This window comes from Phoenix dactylifera, chromosome 2 (assembly GCF_009389715.1).
Source record: "Phoenix dactylifera cultivar Barhee BC4 chromosome 2, palm_55x_up_171113_PBpolish2nd_filt_p, whole genome shotgun sequence".
NCBI lineage: Eukaryota > Viridiplantae > Streptophyta > Magnoliopsida > Arecales > Arecaceae > Phoenix > Phoenix dactylifera.
Genome location: NC_052393.1, coordinates 27396128 through 27415106, shown reverse-complemented (window position 1 = coordinate 27415106; position 18979 = coordinate 27396128). Strand labels below are relative to the sequence as shown.

The 18979-nt window shown below is 35.0% G+C and overlaps 1 protein-coding gene across 4 annotated transcripts in view; it reads right to left on the bottom strand.

The window, feature by feature from the left end:
* The window catches only part of LOC103708691 (cleavage and polyadenylation specificity factor subunit 1), a 78813-nt gene extending 73788 nt beyond the window's left edge, over positions 1–5025 (bottom strand). For 2 of the 4 annotated variants that reach the window (XR_005510775.1, XR_005510776.1), the window contains exon 1: positions 4451–5025. Coding sequence is in view for 2 of the 4 variants with exons in the window: in XM_008793741.4 (XP_008791963.2) it covers positions 4451–4776 (326 nt within the window). In the remaining 2 variants the exon portion in view is untranslated. The remainder of the gene's footprint in view (positions 1–4450) is intronic. The other 2 variants (XM_008793741.4, XM_008793742.4) reach the window with 2 other exon arrangements.
* Between the last annotated feature and the right edge of the window lie 13954 nt (positions 5026–18979).

Here is an 18979-nt window from a genome sequence, read left to right as displayed (position 1 = left end):
CCACCAAACGGGGCCTATGTCATTAGAAGTAGAATGAAGGAAAAGATATTTATTATTGGTAGCTTCCTACAAGAACAAGCGGCCCACATATTGAGTGACATTGATGTGTAATGGTCCATTCGATCCAAACAGGTGAAGCATTAATAACTTCCTTATGTGACAAGAAGGCATTTTTCCACAAGTCAATTGATGCTTCGAACGAAGTGCACAATAGCGACTACATCCATATCTTGATGAAGGACGTTATTGACAACTTCGAGGAGCATAGTGTCGTGCAAGTGGCGAGTGATAATGAGCACACTATAAGAGGGCTAATAAACTGCTGATGTTAAGAAAGATGCATATATTGTTTGGTCCCCATGTGCTGCACACTGCATTGATTTAATATTCCAGGCAAGGTATGCTGAACTAGTACCGAAAGCCGTACCGGTCAGCGACCAGACCGGTTCAGCATGTTCGGTACCGTCTCGGTACCAGGCCCATACCGGAGGAGCCCAGCCGGAGCCGGAGAAAAAGAGAAACAGCGAGTGAGCGAGAGAGGGAGGGAGAAGGAGAGGCCGCGGGGGCTCAATTGAGGCCGCAGAAAAAAAAAAATATTTAATTGAAGTCGACAAAGCATTTGCCGACTTCACTTAAAAATTTTCAAAATTTTTTTTCTCGGCCACGTCTCCTGTTTCGAAAGAAACAGGGGACGCGGTCGCGGCCTCGGCCTCCGCCACCCCCCTTCCCTCCCGGTAGCCTCCGCCGGCCCCCCATGGCCCTCCGCAGGCGTCTGCGGCGGCGACTGCTTCCTCCGTCCCCCACTCGCTCGCTCGTTGTTTCTCCTTTTTTTTCCAACTCCACGCAAACCGGTTTCCACGGCGGAACCATACCGGTAATCCACCGGGACCAGTCTGGTATGGGCTGAATCGGCCGGTATAGGCCGGTTCAGCATCCATGATTCCAAAATATTGGCGAGCTTTGTAGAGTGAAGCAGACAATTAAGACAGCCCAGGCGATCACCAAATTAATATACAATCACATAGCAGCGTTGGCACTAATGAGGAAGTACACTAGGGGAGACATATTGAGACCAACAACTACCCACCCACTTTGACAAACACAACCTTGCCCTTGACAACCTGATCAAAAAGACGTCGAAGTTGCGGGTCATGTTCCTCGATGAGGAGTGAATGCAGAGCCAATACACCTACGATGGAATGGAGAGGCACCATGTGGAGAGGATAATGACAAGTTAGTAGTTCTGAAAATGGGCTGAGGAAATAGTTAAGGCCATCACATCACTTTATCGAGTGCTTAAAGCTATTGACAATGAAAGATACCCTCAAATGGGCATCCTCTACCTATGATGATGACAGCCAAGGAAGAGATTAGACAGGTTGAGCCCAAGCATGCTCATGACTACATCAACATCATTCAAAAGAGATGGAATATCCGGATGGGCAAAGACCTGCATCTAACTGATAGGCCAGTATTACTTATTATTACTAATACTATAATTTCAATCAAATTAACACAAACCACGGCTACTTACTACCTCAACCCGAGGTACATCTATATAGTCCCTAGGAAGAAGAATGATGCACGGTTCCTAACGGTGTTAAGGAATGTTAAGCATTACTTAGATACTAATCACCTATTATAATGTCTTAGATTTGTGAATCTTGCACAATAATACCATAAGTTATATGCATCGTAGATCAAAGATTATAAGGAGGGCAATGGTATGTTCTCAGAGAGGGGTGCAGTTGCTAGTAAGGGAGAAATTTTTCTAGGTGCTATACTACAATAATTCTTGTTCACCTAATGTATCAATGCAAATTGTTGCACGATGGATTATTCTCACCTAATGTTTTCACTATGATGGGGAACACCACATTTGAGGAAATATGCAATTAGGATTCTCGCATAGATTGTGTCGGCTAGTGGGTGCGAATACAACTAGTCAACTTTTGCATTGATACATAGCAAGAAAAAAATCCCTTTGACTCATAAGACACCAAATGCATTTACATGCACTAGAACCAATGGCTGAGGTTGAAATGTCTTCAAAAGAAGACAATCTAAGTATTAGGACCCCTTTGTAGGGACTTTTTATATGACCAAGAGGAACCTATTATAGGTTGACTCAAAGGACAGCAAGCTCAACCAAAGCTTGATGAACCAAGATCACCCCCTAGGCCGGCAAATCTCGTAGCAGAGCAAGCTACGATGAATGTAGAGAATAGGGTAACTTGACACATGCCACATACAAAGCCAGCCGATGCCCAATAATAGCAGCCATTGCGAAGTTAGGAATCCAACAACCCCAATCATCAATGTAGGACCCCTATCATCCAAATCAAAAAAAGATGTAATTGTACAAGGGTTACACCAGGTGTAACTTGAACCTAGCCATATATAAAAACTAGAAACAGAATTCTCATCTTTTTGTCCCTTCAAAAAAAAATGAAGATCTTTTTTGTATGTAGAAAAGTTTTCCACCAAAAGAATGTAAAAGCACTACAAAGGCTATCGTAAGAAGGATATGTATCATATTTTGTTTGTTCGCACATGCCTACATGCATAGGCACCGACACTTCTAGCACATGCATAGACATGCGAGAATGCACATGCATAAGCATGCACATGCGCGCATGCATAAGCGTGCGCATGCACACATGCACCTAGACACATAGAAGCATCAGTGACTTCTTTTAAATAGATTAAAAGTCTGACCATTCTTTCTTCTTTTTCTAGTTGAGGAGTCAAATTTAACCCCACCTTACCCCCTCCCTATCTTTCTTCTTTTTTAGATCTGATCCTGAACAAAATTTGCTTTCTTTCCTTCAAAATTTGATCATCATATGTTGATTCCCATAACAAATTAAACCCAAAATATCATCTAATGGAACCTATTGAGCCTCAAAAGATGGTAGTGTTTAAATTTTAGGTATTTGAACATGTCGAATAAATGGGTGATCCTCTTCATGGACCACATAATTTAAGTTTGTCGGTAGATAAGTTCTCCCTCCTTTTTTATGTACTCACGATTACCAAGAAATACCTACAAAGTGTTACAATAACTGCCAAAAGCTTGTTGAACTAAACCTCTAATGTACATGCCCACCAAGCAAATATGGAAAATCCCATTGGCAGTAGTATGTTCTTGTCGGCCATTGCACTAAGGTCTAGAAACGACCATTCATATTTCTAATCAATGGCTAACTTGCAATGTCAAATTGGTTGAAGACTTGTTGACCTCATAAACAGGGTATACTTCACCTTCCTATTTGCACCCTTACCTTCAAGGACCCATGATTGTGCTAAGTGGCATGAATCTAATAACGAGACTTTGTGAATTGCTACACAATTCTACTCTCTTCTTGTCCAAAACTGGCGTATGATAGGTTCAACAGGCACATAAACATAACCATCAAACCTTGACCCAACAACTTGCGTTGGCTTTCTAAATCTTCATTTGCCAAGCATTCCTACTTAGGGCTGCCTACAATGATACTTTAAGCTTCTCCATAACCTTCGTTGCAAATTCCAATGTCTAATGTCTTCTCCTCGTCCTACAACTTCAATAAAGATTGAAGTATTTTGGATCAAAGGAGATCTTCATTACACATGCTCGAATCATCTTATTGACTTTTTATGATTTTGACCTTACTATGTGCAACTCCTACAACTCCTTTAATACCCTCAATTCTCAACCCATTCTTCATAGTTTTAACACATATCCATCTCAATATTCTCATAAATGTCCAAATAAGCCTTTTTTTGTGTGTGTGTGTGTTTGGGGGAGGGGGGGGGGGGCACTAGAGTCCTTCCGCAAAATAAGAACCTTCAAACCACTTTAAAACCTTCTATATTTCTCGATCTGTTTTCATATTTTCTCTTGTTATGAACTTGCCAGCCTCTAGATAGCCTCCTATCCTTTGCCCTGCCACACACACAACATGACAGGGTCCAAAAGACATGATACAACATTGTGCTAACCTTGCTATTTTACCTTTCATTGTACTGAATTTGACCACTGTTTGTTGATAGCAGCCCACTATTATTTCAAAATGAAGTTCATAACTAGACCTGCTTTTAGCAACCATCATCTTCAGACAATCACCCAGATGATTGTCATAATCAAAAAATTTAATGTAGCAAAAAAAAAGAAAGCTAAAACGGAACAAGAAGGAAAAACAAGCACATGGAATCATTCCCAGAATCCCTGTTCATATGGGTGCCCTTCCTTTTCCTCCACATCTCTCTCTCCACACCTCTCTCTCCACACATAATCTAGCAACTGGTCATGTTTAAAAAGCAGGGCAACCAAAAAGAAAAAGATATTCACAAAGGATTTAGCAAAATGATGTTCTTGGCAGCTGATTTCTTGACAACCTCAAGTTTTTCGATTCACAACAGAATAAGGTCGAAATGAGAAGAAAAAAGAAGTCCGTGGATGGCGCACCGGTAATGGCAAACGAGTTCGAGGCGGGCACCGCTGAGCCCATCCATCATGCCCCCACCACGCTGCTCGCCTCCGGGCCGCGCGTCAGGTCTGCCATCGTCTTCCTGGATCCTGACAAGGTAAATCTCCAGCACATTCCCGGCCGTCACGACGAGATTGGGGATGGGACCAATCCGCCTCTTGGGAGACCATTCGGACTCGAGATCGTCGGCTTGGATGGGGGGGATCTGGGCGGCGAAGTCCGCCCGCGAGTGGGTGATGAATCCGGCGGCGCAGTTCTCGATCCCGGTCGCCCAGTGCATCATCTTGAAGGAGGCGTAGCTCATCTTGATTCTTGACTAGGGTTTATCTAGGGTTTCTCTCCCTGCTCTGGGGTTTCTTGAATAGAAAGAGCAAAAGAGAGACGAAGGGTTTAGGGGGGAGAGAGGGGGGGGTGAAAAGAAGGATGGATGAGAGCGGCCCGATGATGGACGGCAACGAAGACGAGCGAAGCGGGCGGTCACTCCTTAAACCCCTGAACTTGGGCGGGACGCAAAACGAAAGTGGAGATTAGGCCGCGACCAGCCGAGGAAGGGATTTTTAGGGCCTACGGGTACTTTTATATAAATCTGGAGGTTACCCTACCCGGGGGGGGTGGGGGGGGGGGGGGGAGAGAGGACGAGTTGGGTTGATTTGGGTTTTCCCAAAACCCGTGGGGAGGTCTGGCTTCCCTCCATTCAAAACACTAATGAACCTCCAAGTTGGATTACCTTATGGTGTACTTTGATAGTAGTGTTATCTAAAAGAGATAGAGAAGGGACGGATTTGTGATCCAAGATCACAATTTCAGACTGATTGTTGCAGAAGGATGACACATAGGCGGTACGATAGTTATAGAAGCAGAGCTCAGGGCGGCATAGGAAGGCATCACCTATGTGAGGAGCGTCCTAGGGTCTGGTGAGATCATCTTGGAAGGAGATTCCACTATGGTGATCGATTGGATTCAGCACGCAGAACGGACATATTGACGACCATCCTTTTCTTAGCGATATACAATGAATGGTGAGAGACCGTGACTCGTTTCAGATTGCTCATGTATACCAGAAGGTGAATAGGGCAGCCGATTGGGTTGCTTCCTTTGCTGCCCATCATTCCGAAGAGGTCTTATGGACATGGTCTGAGATTGTACCCCCATATTTATGCCAGGTATTGTATCTTGACTCTGTTGGTTACACTCACGCTAGATTAACGTGAACGACCGTTTTACCAAAAAAAAAAAAAAAATATCTCCACTCGCCAGCAATTTTGGCCCCTAATAAGGAGCACCCCTAACTCTTCTAGAGTGTGTCCCTTAGGTGGCAAATAGGCCAGATTATAAATTGCCATCCCTCCCAATCCCATGAATCTAGCAAATTTGCTTTGCTTGTCCCCATTTCCTTTGACAATGAGGACGAGAAGGACGATGGATTGGCTAGCTAGATGAATATGTAGGCATACTACCATATTCTTACATGAAAGGATAAAGAATGGAATATAGATTCGCAAACATGAATTCTGTTGGCTTTAATTTTCAGCTACTATTATTACTAGAATATCGGCAAAAAAGAATAGGCAACAAAGATAAGTTAGATCGAAAAACTTTATAATAAATAAACATAAATTGACTGGAAAATAAAAGATAAAAGTTTATAAATTTGTTCTATATGGTTGTGCAAAGTCTCCTACTACTATCACAATCTTGTATTTATATATATGACCTCCTTAACTATTGGGAAAGCTACCATGCTTTGATATTTATTCTTGCAGAGTTATACCAAGTTAGCCACTACCATTACTTGAGACTGTTACCATTTCTTCCACTACTTTTAAATGTTGGCAACATTCGACTTCTTGCATTCTTGGTGCAAGTAACTGTCTATCAACCACTTCTTGTAAATTTTATCTCATTAAGTGTCTTATTCTTGGTCAATAGCTCACATTATCTCAATCTGCTCTTTGACAACATCCATATGGATCAGTTAATTCTCTAATACTTGATCTAAGATTCGCATTTGATAAGGCTTCCAGCCAATCAGTCCACTACCTAGGTATCACAATCATGTTTCATCAACACCCTAGCATTTGATCAATACTCCGCCTATTGCCTGGTACTTGATTTGCACTCAATTTGCACCTTAGCACTTGATCTATACTCGATCTATCACCTGGTATCAATCTATACTCAGTCAACACCCTCTATACTCTACCTATCCCTTGGGTTGTCTTGATGCTCAATCAATTTTGGTAATCAAGGAGAAGGCTCATCAGCTAGCCCCATTCTCTCCTAAAGTGAGCATTAATCTATTGATCTCTGCTGATTTCACAACGCTTGTGACTGGTTGGTCCATGGATCTTCACCTTTAGTTTGATGGTATAAATAGTTCCTAAATAATGATCTCATTTGCCAAACTTGTGCCTAAGCTAACTCTGATTGAGTTGACCAGAATGTTGGATATTAGTAGGGCATATCGTCCCAATAGTCCTAGAGTTGGTGGTTCCCTTAACAGTTTGATGGGCAAGGAACTAAGTAGGTTTGGTCTTTGATCATTGAGCTTAATCTTTGATCTCATAGATGTGGGACATGCCATTCCTATGCATGAAGTATTGGATTTAAGTGGCTTGATTGTAAAGCTCGAATAGGTTTTGATGCCACATAAGACCTCCTTTCAAGGTAGGATCATAGTTCTTGACAATCATTTGAATCTTATCTTCTTCCTCTGCATGGGTCCTCGTGCGAACTATCATCTCTTATGAATGGGTCGGGAATTCAATGAAATTATTTCTGAACTGCATCTTTTCAATAGTGAGCTTGCTCATGGAAGGACTATATTCTATTCAATAATTATAATACCTTTTGAAGGAGACTAGAATCGCACGGAGAGACTAAAGTTCAAAGCCTTTCAAGGTGGTAAACCACGTAATAGGCTTTCATCCCTATAGATATATGAAAGAGGTATATCATAGGAGGCTTAACATGGGCATACCAATGGGTATCTACGAAGAAGGATGATATATGAAGATTTGAATCACTTTTCCTATTGTACAATCAAAATTTTGGAACCTTGAAATTAGGTAGAAAATCTACACTATAAATCCTATGCAAGGGTTTGGTAGGTTGAGAAGTAAGAGTTTCTTGGACCTGTAATTGGATATAGTCTTTAAGATCAAGAGGTTTGAATCCTGACTAGTGATGTCAAAGATAAGGTGTTGGGATTAGGTGCCAGCTATCTAAGAGAAGGATCCTCATATTTTTATAGTTATTCTTTTGCTACAGCTTCCTATTATTTGATCTTGTAATACCTATCAGGTCTTCTATATCCAACCCTTTAAACTTTTCAAGGATTTCAAAGTTGCCAGGGTCATCAAAGTCAATTACTTAAGTAATTGTTTCCTTACCTGAATTTTGGGACATTCTATTTTTCTAATTATTTTTACCATCATTAGCTACAACATGAAAAAGGTATTATCCAAGTAAACCAACTATTAATATAAGCAGCATTCAAGTTATCACCAATCACGAATTTTATAATTAGTTTCTCTTGATTAGTTAGAAAGTCCTCCAAGTAAGTGGTGAGACCTCACAGGTTATCAAAGAAACCTAAGCTAAGAAGGTTTGCTTTGTCGGGTGATATAAGGTTTGCCTTTTATCAATATCCAAATTTTGAGGCCGTTCAATCTTACCTCTATGTGAGGATAGATCTTACAAACGCCTACAAGCAAAAGACCAGCCAAGACTTTCAAGAAACCTTGGAGGGACCCGAGCAAGCCCTCCACCTACCTGAGAATTGCTAGACAAATCCAATAATCCTAAAACTAGGACTCCTAATGGTGAACTATGCTATGAAATACCTAACAGTAAAAGAAAACCAACAATTGAGTAGCACACTAACCGCCAATATACCAATGGTGAACTAATAGAGAGGAGCTAATTGACATTCACACCCTACCATTCTTATATCTTCTAATAGTAATGTTGATATCATTAGTGCATTCGATTGCTCCTTTCTCACTATTAGTTCAAAAAACTAAGAGAAAAACTATAGCCTAATCTAAGCATGCATGAACCCAGATATTAAGGTAGAAAGTTAAAAGTTAAACAAAAGAACTTACTTAGGCAAGATGAAACAGAAGGTGTCCCATCGTGATCACTAGAACTGTAGGATTCAGTTGCACCATTCTTCACTCCTCAATGAAGGGTTGCTAGTAGATGTAATACCTAGTCCATCTACAGGATCCTACTCCTATGGACAAGATCATGATCACCACCTAATGCTTCTTTGGCCACCAGGACACCAAGATCATTTCTATGGGAGATATTTAATGCGGATTCAATCTCCCTAGGATAAGGATGTATGCACTCTAGGGGTTTCAAAAGGCCAAAGGGCTTAAAAAAAATAGAAGGAACTAAACTAATCTGGTCATAACATATAAATCTAAATTAAAAATTACAAAGAAATAGTTGATATGATACCCTTCTAGGGATCTGGTAAGGAAGGGGATGCATTAGACCACCTATTCTTCCCCTAAACACCTCAACAAAAAGCAAATAAAAGGGCTAGGCTAGTCAAATTATGCCTATGCAAACATACAAGAGAGAATAATTAAAATAAGAAAAGAGAGGCTACAAGACTTTCCTAAGACAAGCAAACTTAGGCCGATCCTTCCTACGAGCACCCATTGAATCCTCCACACCTTTCAAGACCATCAAAAAAACTTAGTTTTAGCCTCTATCAAGGTGGGTAACCTTGGTCTCCCTTAATCAACTCTTGCAAAGACTTAGATCTCCTTAGTGGGATTTTCATGAGAGATTTCTATGCTCTCTCGCTCTTGTCCCTATTTTTCATTTTTGTTTGGCCTTGGTACTTGGGTATTTATATAGAACTCTTAGGAGAGTCCTAGGATAGGGTATCCCATGCGAGACTAAAGAAAACTAGTAAAAGTTGCACGAAAACTGAACAAAAATGAACAAAAATCAACTTAGGGTAGTTTGAGATAGAGTAGGCTTCGGTTCCCTTCTAACGGCGAATTAATACTATTCGAACTGTACTGACAATGAGTAGTACCTGACAGTTGATAGTGACAATTGTTAGCACTTAACAATTGACAATTACAATTGTTAGTACCTCACCAATGATTAATATAATACACTATCAATTAATTATCAATAGTAGGGCATCTCACCATCAGTACCTACTAATGATGTGTAGTTCATTGTCAGTTGGCATTTGACAAAATCAATGGATGCAATGCATTTATTGGGCTATGCTACGTGGCCAGATCACAATTCTTTTGATGACACTTTAGTCATTCTTTTGGAGGTATCAACAACCAGTATCTGCATCTCTCTCTTACTATTCTCACCAACTTGCTAGTTTATATTGCATCTTCCTCCCTCTTCTCTCCAATCATGAACTCATTGGTGCAGAAGAAGGTGAGCCTCTTCTTTCTCTCTGTATCTCCAAATGTTTCAAATACTCAAGTATACACACACATATATATGTAAATATTTATATATACATACACAAACATTTTAACATATACATTTACATGAGGGTGAGTCTCTATGCAGCAGTATGGTTGTTGCATGTGATCTCTAAATTGCTAGTTCAAAATATATTAACAATCTCTCCACACATAGGTTAAGGTTGTGTATATCTGACTTTGTGATGGCAGGAGCCTTATGCACTAGCGACCCTTTCTTTCAAATATATATTTATACATTTACATATATAATATATTGATTTCAAATAATTGGCACAAATCATTATATTTTGGTCTTTAATCTTGTTCTAGTACAATTTTGATGTATCTATGAAATCTTCTGAACCTTTGGCAATTTTGACTTTTTGTTTCATTTCCATGAGGCATTTGGTTATAAAATTCAACATAAAAGGAGAATGGATAGCATATTATGGAGATAGGGGCATCCAACATGCATCACCACCCCACCCCACCTCTCTTCTAATGATAGGTCCAAGGAGGTGGGTTCTTGATCTTTCTCTCCTTTAAGTACTATTTTTTGTTGGGTTGGCGATGATTTTCTAATCTTCTTGACTTTTAGGCCCTTTATATTGACCAGGCTACTAACTGTGTAACTATTTTTGTCTCATGTTTTGTACCTTTTATTTAATGTCTGTAACTGAAAAGGGGTCCTTTGCCTTTTGGTCAAGCTGTTAAATTTTTCTTTAGACCCCTCTTCTACCCCTATCTTTTATTCTTCATCATTTCATTCTCTTAATAAAATCTCAATGTTTTTCGTAGAAAAAAAAGATGGGTGTTATCATCATGTACATCAATCATCACATAAATGTATCCTTTTATTTGGTTTTTACTGGTATTATTGAAAATAATTAGTAATGGTAATTAGGAAAAACATTAACACATACTATATCTACTCACTTTCTATGAAATTTTTAAAGACCTAAAATTAATGTTATCAATTTTATGTTATAAATATTATAATAATATATTTTATTAAGCTAACAAATCACGCTAACCCTAATATATTTGGCACTCCGCCGCCATCGCTCTCCTGGCGATTCCCTTCCCTCTCCTCTCCACTTCTCAATACTGTTGTAGCAATTAGATTCTTCCATAAGAGCCAAATTAGCCACTATTGTCAATCATCAACAGCTACCGGCATTAGTTGCTGTCAAATCAGGTACTCAAATTCTTTCTCTTTTATCACTTTGCGTGTCCAAATCCCTATCTTCTTCTCTCTATGCCTATCATCGTATCTAACTCTTCCTCCTCGAACCTACTCTAATTCTAGGTATAGATAAATGAATACTAATATGTGTTTCCTGAAATCTTTTTTGCTAGATTATATATGATTTTAGCAACATATTGTTTTTTATGGAATTTTTCTGAACTTGCAATTCTATAACATCAAGTTTATCTTTGAAATTTCAATTACTTCCAAAAATTGTTTTGGTTTAATCTTTAAATAGTTTTTTTTTAAAATATGTGAATAATGAACCTTATCGATCTAAATAGGGAGAAGAAAGAATTTTCTTCAACTTGCTCAAATCAAATCTCTTAGAAAATAATGATAAAAAATAGTATCATGAAAAACCTTTATTTTCTTTCATTAATTGAATAATAAAATCGATTATAATTTCTCTTATTTGTACTAGTAAGGTTCAGGACTCCTCATGCAGTTCAGATTCCTCTTCTAATTAAAAAAAAAAAGTTTTTTTTAAAATAGTGACTAATAACAAAAAAAAAATAAATCCTTCTAGAATTAGATCTGGAGTTCTACATCTACTTTACCTCATGTCGCTTCATCTAATTCTTCCTAGATTGGAGTCAAAATCATATAAATTAAAAAATCTTTAGTTTTACCAATTCATTTCAAGGCCTAAACTTTGTTGTACCATGTTAGTGAAGGAAGACTAATCTTTTAAGGGTGGTCATACCATATTGAATTAAAGTTACCAATTTGAAAAATATCCCTATATTTGGATGTCATACTAGAAATTTATGACCTTTTATAGTTTTGATAGGAAAGCAAACTTTAAATACAGTAAAACTTACTCTTGAACCTTGTCCAAACCTATCTAAAGTGGCCAAACTGATCCTTTACATCTTTTACTCGCATAGCTTGAGGTACTTCTAATATATCAACCTAATGATATCCAAAGAATAGAAGAAAAAATCTAATGGTAGACATCAATGTACCTAAAATCTTCTGGTATTACAAATTTGAACCTAAGAAATAAAAATTTTGATTATATAAAAATATTAAACAAAGAACAAAATATGCAGCAACATGCCCAATTTTGTAATGGTTGATCATCAAGTGAATTATTGTAACCATTTTAATTTTTCGGCTTTGACATATTTTTGATTAAACTTTTTTTCTAAGTTATTCACTCTTATATTCACAAAACTTAGCGATTCATTGATTGAAATATTTGAATGTCAATTAAATTTGTTTCACTCATAGTTTAAAGTATTGAAATTTAACTCTATATGTTCATTCAAAAAAAATCTTCAAAAAAACTTGACCAGGCATAATTTCCATAGAGCTAAGATGAATTGATGATAAATCTATATTACTTAACAAAAATATATATACATTTAATTTTATAAGTTTCAACTAAAATAAGCATATCCTCTCTATTTTTTAAGGACATGGATTCTTTTTGAATAATGTAATTCTTAAAAAATCTATATAAACTTCATTCTACTTGCATTACTGCATGTCATTTTCTTATTATATGATGCTTTCATAATATTCATAATAAATAAATATATTGTATTTCAATTATTTCAAGAGCTTGTACAAGTATCTTTTTCTATCCATTCTCATTTAAGTATATATTGCAATTTTTGAATATTCTTCATATGAATCATTCTTGCGGTATTTCCTAAGTTATTCTTTCAGGATCTTTTAGCTCGCAATAAAGCTAGTGTATTTATTTCTAGTACTCATCATTTTGTCTCAAGATGCTCTATTTCTTCTTTTCAGCATATTAAAGATCCCTTAAAAATTTAATTTATCACCATAGAATTATTTTCGAACATTATCTTTTTCTTTTTGGTTTTACCAACATTGGCTAGCCTTATTTCATCTATTTGGATTGATCATACAAATTCTCCTTCATGACTTAGTTCTATTCCTATTTTTTATTTAAACTAATGAAATTAAATTTTTATTTGTAAGAGATATGTTTCCTTATCTATAAGAATTGATCGTATATAGTTTACTTCAAGTAATTGATGAACTTCAAGTAATTGATGAATAATTTGGAATGGAAACCTGTTCTAGATATTTTCATTATTTGTATATATATACATGCATATGGGCATTAAAACTAAGCTATATGTTGTTATGAAAGATTTTCTTTATTTGTTCTCATACCTTTTTATGATTTGTCCATAATATTACTAAAATAGAATAATTTATGTATGCAACAAATGGATTTATAAATTAAAATATTAAGTACAAATGAGGAAATATTAATGACTGAATTGTTGTATTCATTTTTATTTATATATTTCTAGCAATTTCTAATTTTATTTTTAATTTATGTTTTATATAAATAGTTTTTGAGGTGATATAAAATATAGAATATACTTTGGATACAATGTTATATTTCTTGCTAAAGATAAGTATCATCATTTTTGTCATGTAACTTGTCATTGTTTCAATCTATTTTAAATCTTTAAAGAATATCAATAAACGGTATACGACTAAAAAGCAATCACATATATATGTTATATCACCACCACTTAATTTAGCATTTTGGATATTACATATGTCTATAAACCATATTAGTTGAATGTAATTGTGATCAACCAAGTCTATTTTTTTATTAGTTAATATTAGTCACTTTACAATTATATTTACTAATATTGATGGAATTCCATTTTTATTGAGTATTATCAAAAAAAATTACATAATTTAAAGCAATTTTTTTAATTACTTTGCTAAATTGAACCTTGACTCTATTATAGTTATTCATATTTTTGCTAATCATATCTAATCCATAAGGAGAAAAACGTAATCTAGATTTAGGATTTATTTTGATAATCAACATAAAGTTGGAACTGATCTTTATAAAAGGTGATGCCAAAAAGCATTTAATAAACAATTTTCCTTATACCTTGGACAAGTTTACAAAAACTTGTAACCAGTAATATGCTAAAAATAGAAGCATGCAAACTCCTATTCATATTAATTCAAAAATCCTATTCTTATTAATTTAGTCCAAGTACTAGTTTAGAGATATTATTCTCACAATGAAATAACTAGGATTGTATGAGGTATAATATCTTAAGTAGTCTATTTTTCATACTATAATCTTTCAATGCTCAAGCTCAATTATGACTCACTCTTTCTAATCATATTTTAAATATATTATTTTTTTACTATATGAAACAAACATTGATTTTAAGTTATAAACTAAACTTTTATTTAAGTCATCTCTTTTAGGTAATGATATCTTACACTTGCTTAATAAGCTTGTTATCGGATATTACTTGCTAGATTATGAGAAAAAAAAAGATACATAAGTAGATTTGTTTATTTTCCTTTATTGGTTCACTATTTAAAATAAAACTTGACACATTAATAATTTAAAAATAAATCTTGTTTTTATATCTTTTTTATGCTCTTGATATTTTTTTCATTAGTTTTTGGAGATCATGATATGACATATTAATATTAGAAATATTTTTAGGCCCAAAACCAGTGGTGCATGTCGAGAACTTTTTAAAATATTTGAATATTTGAAATACTTCTATAATCCTCATTAATAACTTAAATATATTTAATTTATACATATTTTAAATAATTAATATTATTTACTATTTTAGATATTTTCTAAACAAATACTTGTGTAATCTCATATTTCTAAAGAAAAATCTCAAATTATTTATGAAAGTATTGATTAAAAGTTACAGTATTTTAAGCACTTATTTTAGACTGATGGATAACTTTATCATATGCATCAATTTTATATTGTAATTAATCTTCATAGTTAAGTACTTCTACTTAAATAATAAGCTTACATTTCTTTTCAAAACAAATTACTTCACGTTTTATAATAAAGAGAGGTATTGTGTTATTTATCTATATTAGAGCATGAAGAAGTTATATAGTATCAAAAGTTTTTAGATGATGTGAAGTTATATACTAGCTTCTTGTTGATAATTATTGGTATTCTAATTTAAATAAGTAGTTTCTATTATTCCTAAAATTTTTACTCTAAGTACATCATTTCAAAGAGTTAGCTTTGTATGGTAGAATATCATTTACTCTTTTATGCTTGACAAAATTAAAAATTTTATCAATATTGGCCTCTTCTAGTTGCCTTTAATGCTTTGACTAGAATAAATCAAATTTTAGTGTAGCTATCCCAATTACGCCTTCAAGTTGTTCCCGAGTTTTTTTGTTCTCAAACAATGAATCTTTAAAATGAATCCTACTCGAAGTTAGAAAGTGTATTGGAATGCTCCTACTCCTTTAGGTACTTGGGAGACATTTATCACGAACTAATTTATTCATTGCATTCTAATATTTTTTACTAAGTGTTGGAAATTGCACTGCTATTATAATGATTGGAGAGAACAAATAAGAAATGAAAGTTTACTTTCCAAGGAAATTTATGATATTTAGTGAAGAATATGATAAGTTAGATCTTTTCACTATTAGATAAGGAAACAATATTCTCTTCATCAAATTATTGATCCATCATATTATTTTGAAATTGTTGGTTTATTAGGCAATAATCCCCTAAATAAAGCATTATTGCTAATTAATATATAGATTGACAATATTTAAAAACAAAAAGAGGAGGGAAATGAAAAAATAGTAACACTAGTGTAAATATGAGCAAGCCAAATCCTAGCCAAAAGCTAGTATAAAAAAAATTAATATACTTTAGAAATGTTTCTGTGCAGAGGCAAGTATATCAGTGTGGTATGATAAAGTGAAGTTGACATAATAGATGGTTTAAGATTAGAGATTATTGTAAAATTTTCAAAAATATCTCATAAGTTACTAAAGGAGTAGACACAATTCAAACACGATTTCAAAATTTAAGTAGGACTCATTTTAGAGAATAATTATTCATGGACAAAACGAGTTTGGAGAAACTTAGAGACTCAAGTGTGCTAACTAGCAAAAGTAGTGCAAATATGAGTATCTTCAAATCATAACAAACATGCAGCTTGAAAAGCTATAATGTATTTTATAGTTGTTTTTATAAAAGGGCAGGTATCTTAGAATGGTATGATAAAGTAAATCTTATCTAATAGGATTAGAGAGTGGAAGTGTTTTTTTATTCCATGGTTTCTCTATGTCAGCCCTACATTTCCTCCTTTACATAAATATAGGAGAGATTGGAAATTAGAGTTTCTCGTGCACCCCCTACTTGGCCACTGGAGACTCAGATATTTTACTCCCAAGAGGGAATACAATTTTCAATGGAGTAAGGTGAGAAATAGGAAGAGCAGCCTAACATGGGTGGCCACCTACTACTTGGACACAGTCGAAGTAGGTTAGATCAGAGGCCCGATAAAATCTTTCGCAACCATACCTAGCCAAAACCTATTTTAGTTAATTCTCAAACAAATCTAGACCTTACTTGATCCAATTTGGGATTATTTTGATGAGAGAATAATTAATCAGAATCATATTTCAATTAATCTTAAGATAAATGGCACATGCTAAATATGTTGTTGAGTAGGTCAAATTAGGTTCTTGCTCACTGATAACCTCTCCTATAGGTCCGATATGAGGATATAGGGCCCAAATCATATTATCAGACCCCTAGTATGTTAGCATGAAGCTAGTTGATCTTCCTATTCTTGCACAATCTTTATGTTGTAATTCAACCCTCTATCATTTCAGTATCCTCATTTGACTATTAAGATCTAATGCACTTGAAAACCCTTAGTCATACTAGGTCATGGCCAATTAGAAGATTGAATCATATCATACTCTTTATATATATATATAATTAGTTTACATGAAACCTTAAAACTAATCAATTATTTATTATAGTATCTTTGTCAAAACAATTTACTCTTTGTAAGAACATAAGCAACTACCTAGGTCCCATGTCGTCCATATTTGTTCATGTTTTTATTCTAATTGGGACACTATCTAGATTATCATTGTCAATACAAGGCTTTTGCTTCAAAATTTTTAGTATCTAGAAAACAACAAGGTATCTTACCCTGTAGGCTAAGTGGCCCCTTCTAAGTTGCAAAACATAGTTCTGTATCTTAACCCTTGACAATGATTTCAAGGTGGATTGCCTATTTTGACTGTTTAATATGATAATACATGAAGGTATCAGTGCGAGATCGCCACCTCGGTGAAGAAGGAATTTTATGTAGTCACCATACATCTTGGCAATCTTATAAGTGCAATACCTAACATTACCTATAGCTGCAAACATATTTAAGTGCTTAGAATTATCCAATCCTTCTTGTGATAAACACTCTTAACCACTTAATAATTCCTCTAGAGTAATTACGAACTCTTTTATGGCTCTAAGGTAGCTGTGTGAGACATACCCTATACTTTTTAAGGGATCATGTAAAGAAAAAAATCTACGAATTATTCCAAATGATGTATACCCTTACACTCAAAGGCATTTACATGCATTTTCTGAATCCATCCAATCTACATGGTTGTGAAGATATTTCCCTTGAGAGGTGTAGTTAGTGGATTTGCCACATTCCTATTTGAAGCAATTGGTAAGACCTGCACCTCCTTTCCCTTAGAGATGTCTCTAATTATGTGGTATTTGCATTCTATATGCTTTATCTTATGGTGAGACCTTAGGTCAACACTTTGAGCTAAGTTCAACTATGGCAAATGATTGACCAATTTCCAATATTTCTTCCCTTGGTTGCTAGAGTATCATGATACTGGCATAATACTATAGCAAATATCTAGTTGTGTACACAATATGACATACATTAGACTTTGTCAAAGCATAAGGAGTTCTTTCTGTTAGCTGGATCTTTTTCTATGTCGTGGATCTAATACCATCTGAAAGATCAAATGCTAAGCTAGAAGAGTAATGGAGTAGGTTTTGGTAGTTCTAAATTTGACGAGAATCTTATTTGTGTAACAGACTAAGCTGAGTCCAATCAATATTTTGCCTATTCTTAGAATTTAATTCTTAGAATATAACTAGCTTCTTGATCTATTAGGGAGAAGAAGGAATTATCTCAACTTGCTCAACTTGAATCTCTCTCAAAAAAAAAAAGAAAAGGTAGAAAATTGGTGAAAGTAGGATTTAGGCCTCCTTTTCTTTCATTGATTATTAATTTAAAAACTTAGGTACATAGCCCCTATTTATAATAATAGTAAGATCCATTTTTGCAAAATTTGAGTCAGATTTTTCTCCTAGTTCAAGTAGGACTAGCTTTCAAAAAATAAATATACTAGTAGAAATAAAAATACAAAAAATAACAATTCTACAGGAGGTAGATATTGACTCATACATTAAATTTGTCTTTTTTTACTCTATCTAATTTTTCACAGATTGAAAGATATGCCTGATAAAAATAGTTCTAAAAAAAAAATTATTTTGATCGGCTTGTTTCAGGATCCAAAATGTTACCCAATTGGAACTGTGTTGTAGAACTCAACAAGTTATTTGATTGAAAAAAATGATCATCTTAATTGGGCATCTTATGACCAAATTATGTCTTCAAAAGTTTGGCACACGATTCAGCTTTCTGATGTAGTAGATCTTACTTTTAGACCCTGTCCATCTCATTGTAGTAGTCAAAGTGATCCACATCAAGTTTGATGATTTTTTTAGATTAGGGCTCTTCTATTTTGGACTTATTTGGTTCATTGGAAAAGGAGGAGAAGTGTGGTCAACAAAAAAATAAAAAAATTGGCTTATGTTTGGCTAGAAATTTCAAAATAGAGAGATGGAAAAAGTAGCTTTCTCATGGAAATAACCTTTCGATATTTTATAGAAAATCAAAACTTAAGTAGGACATGAAAAAGCCACTTTTGCATGGGCTGGGAAT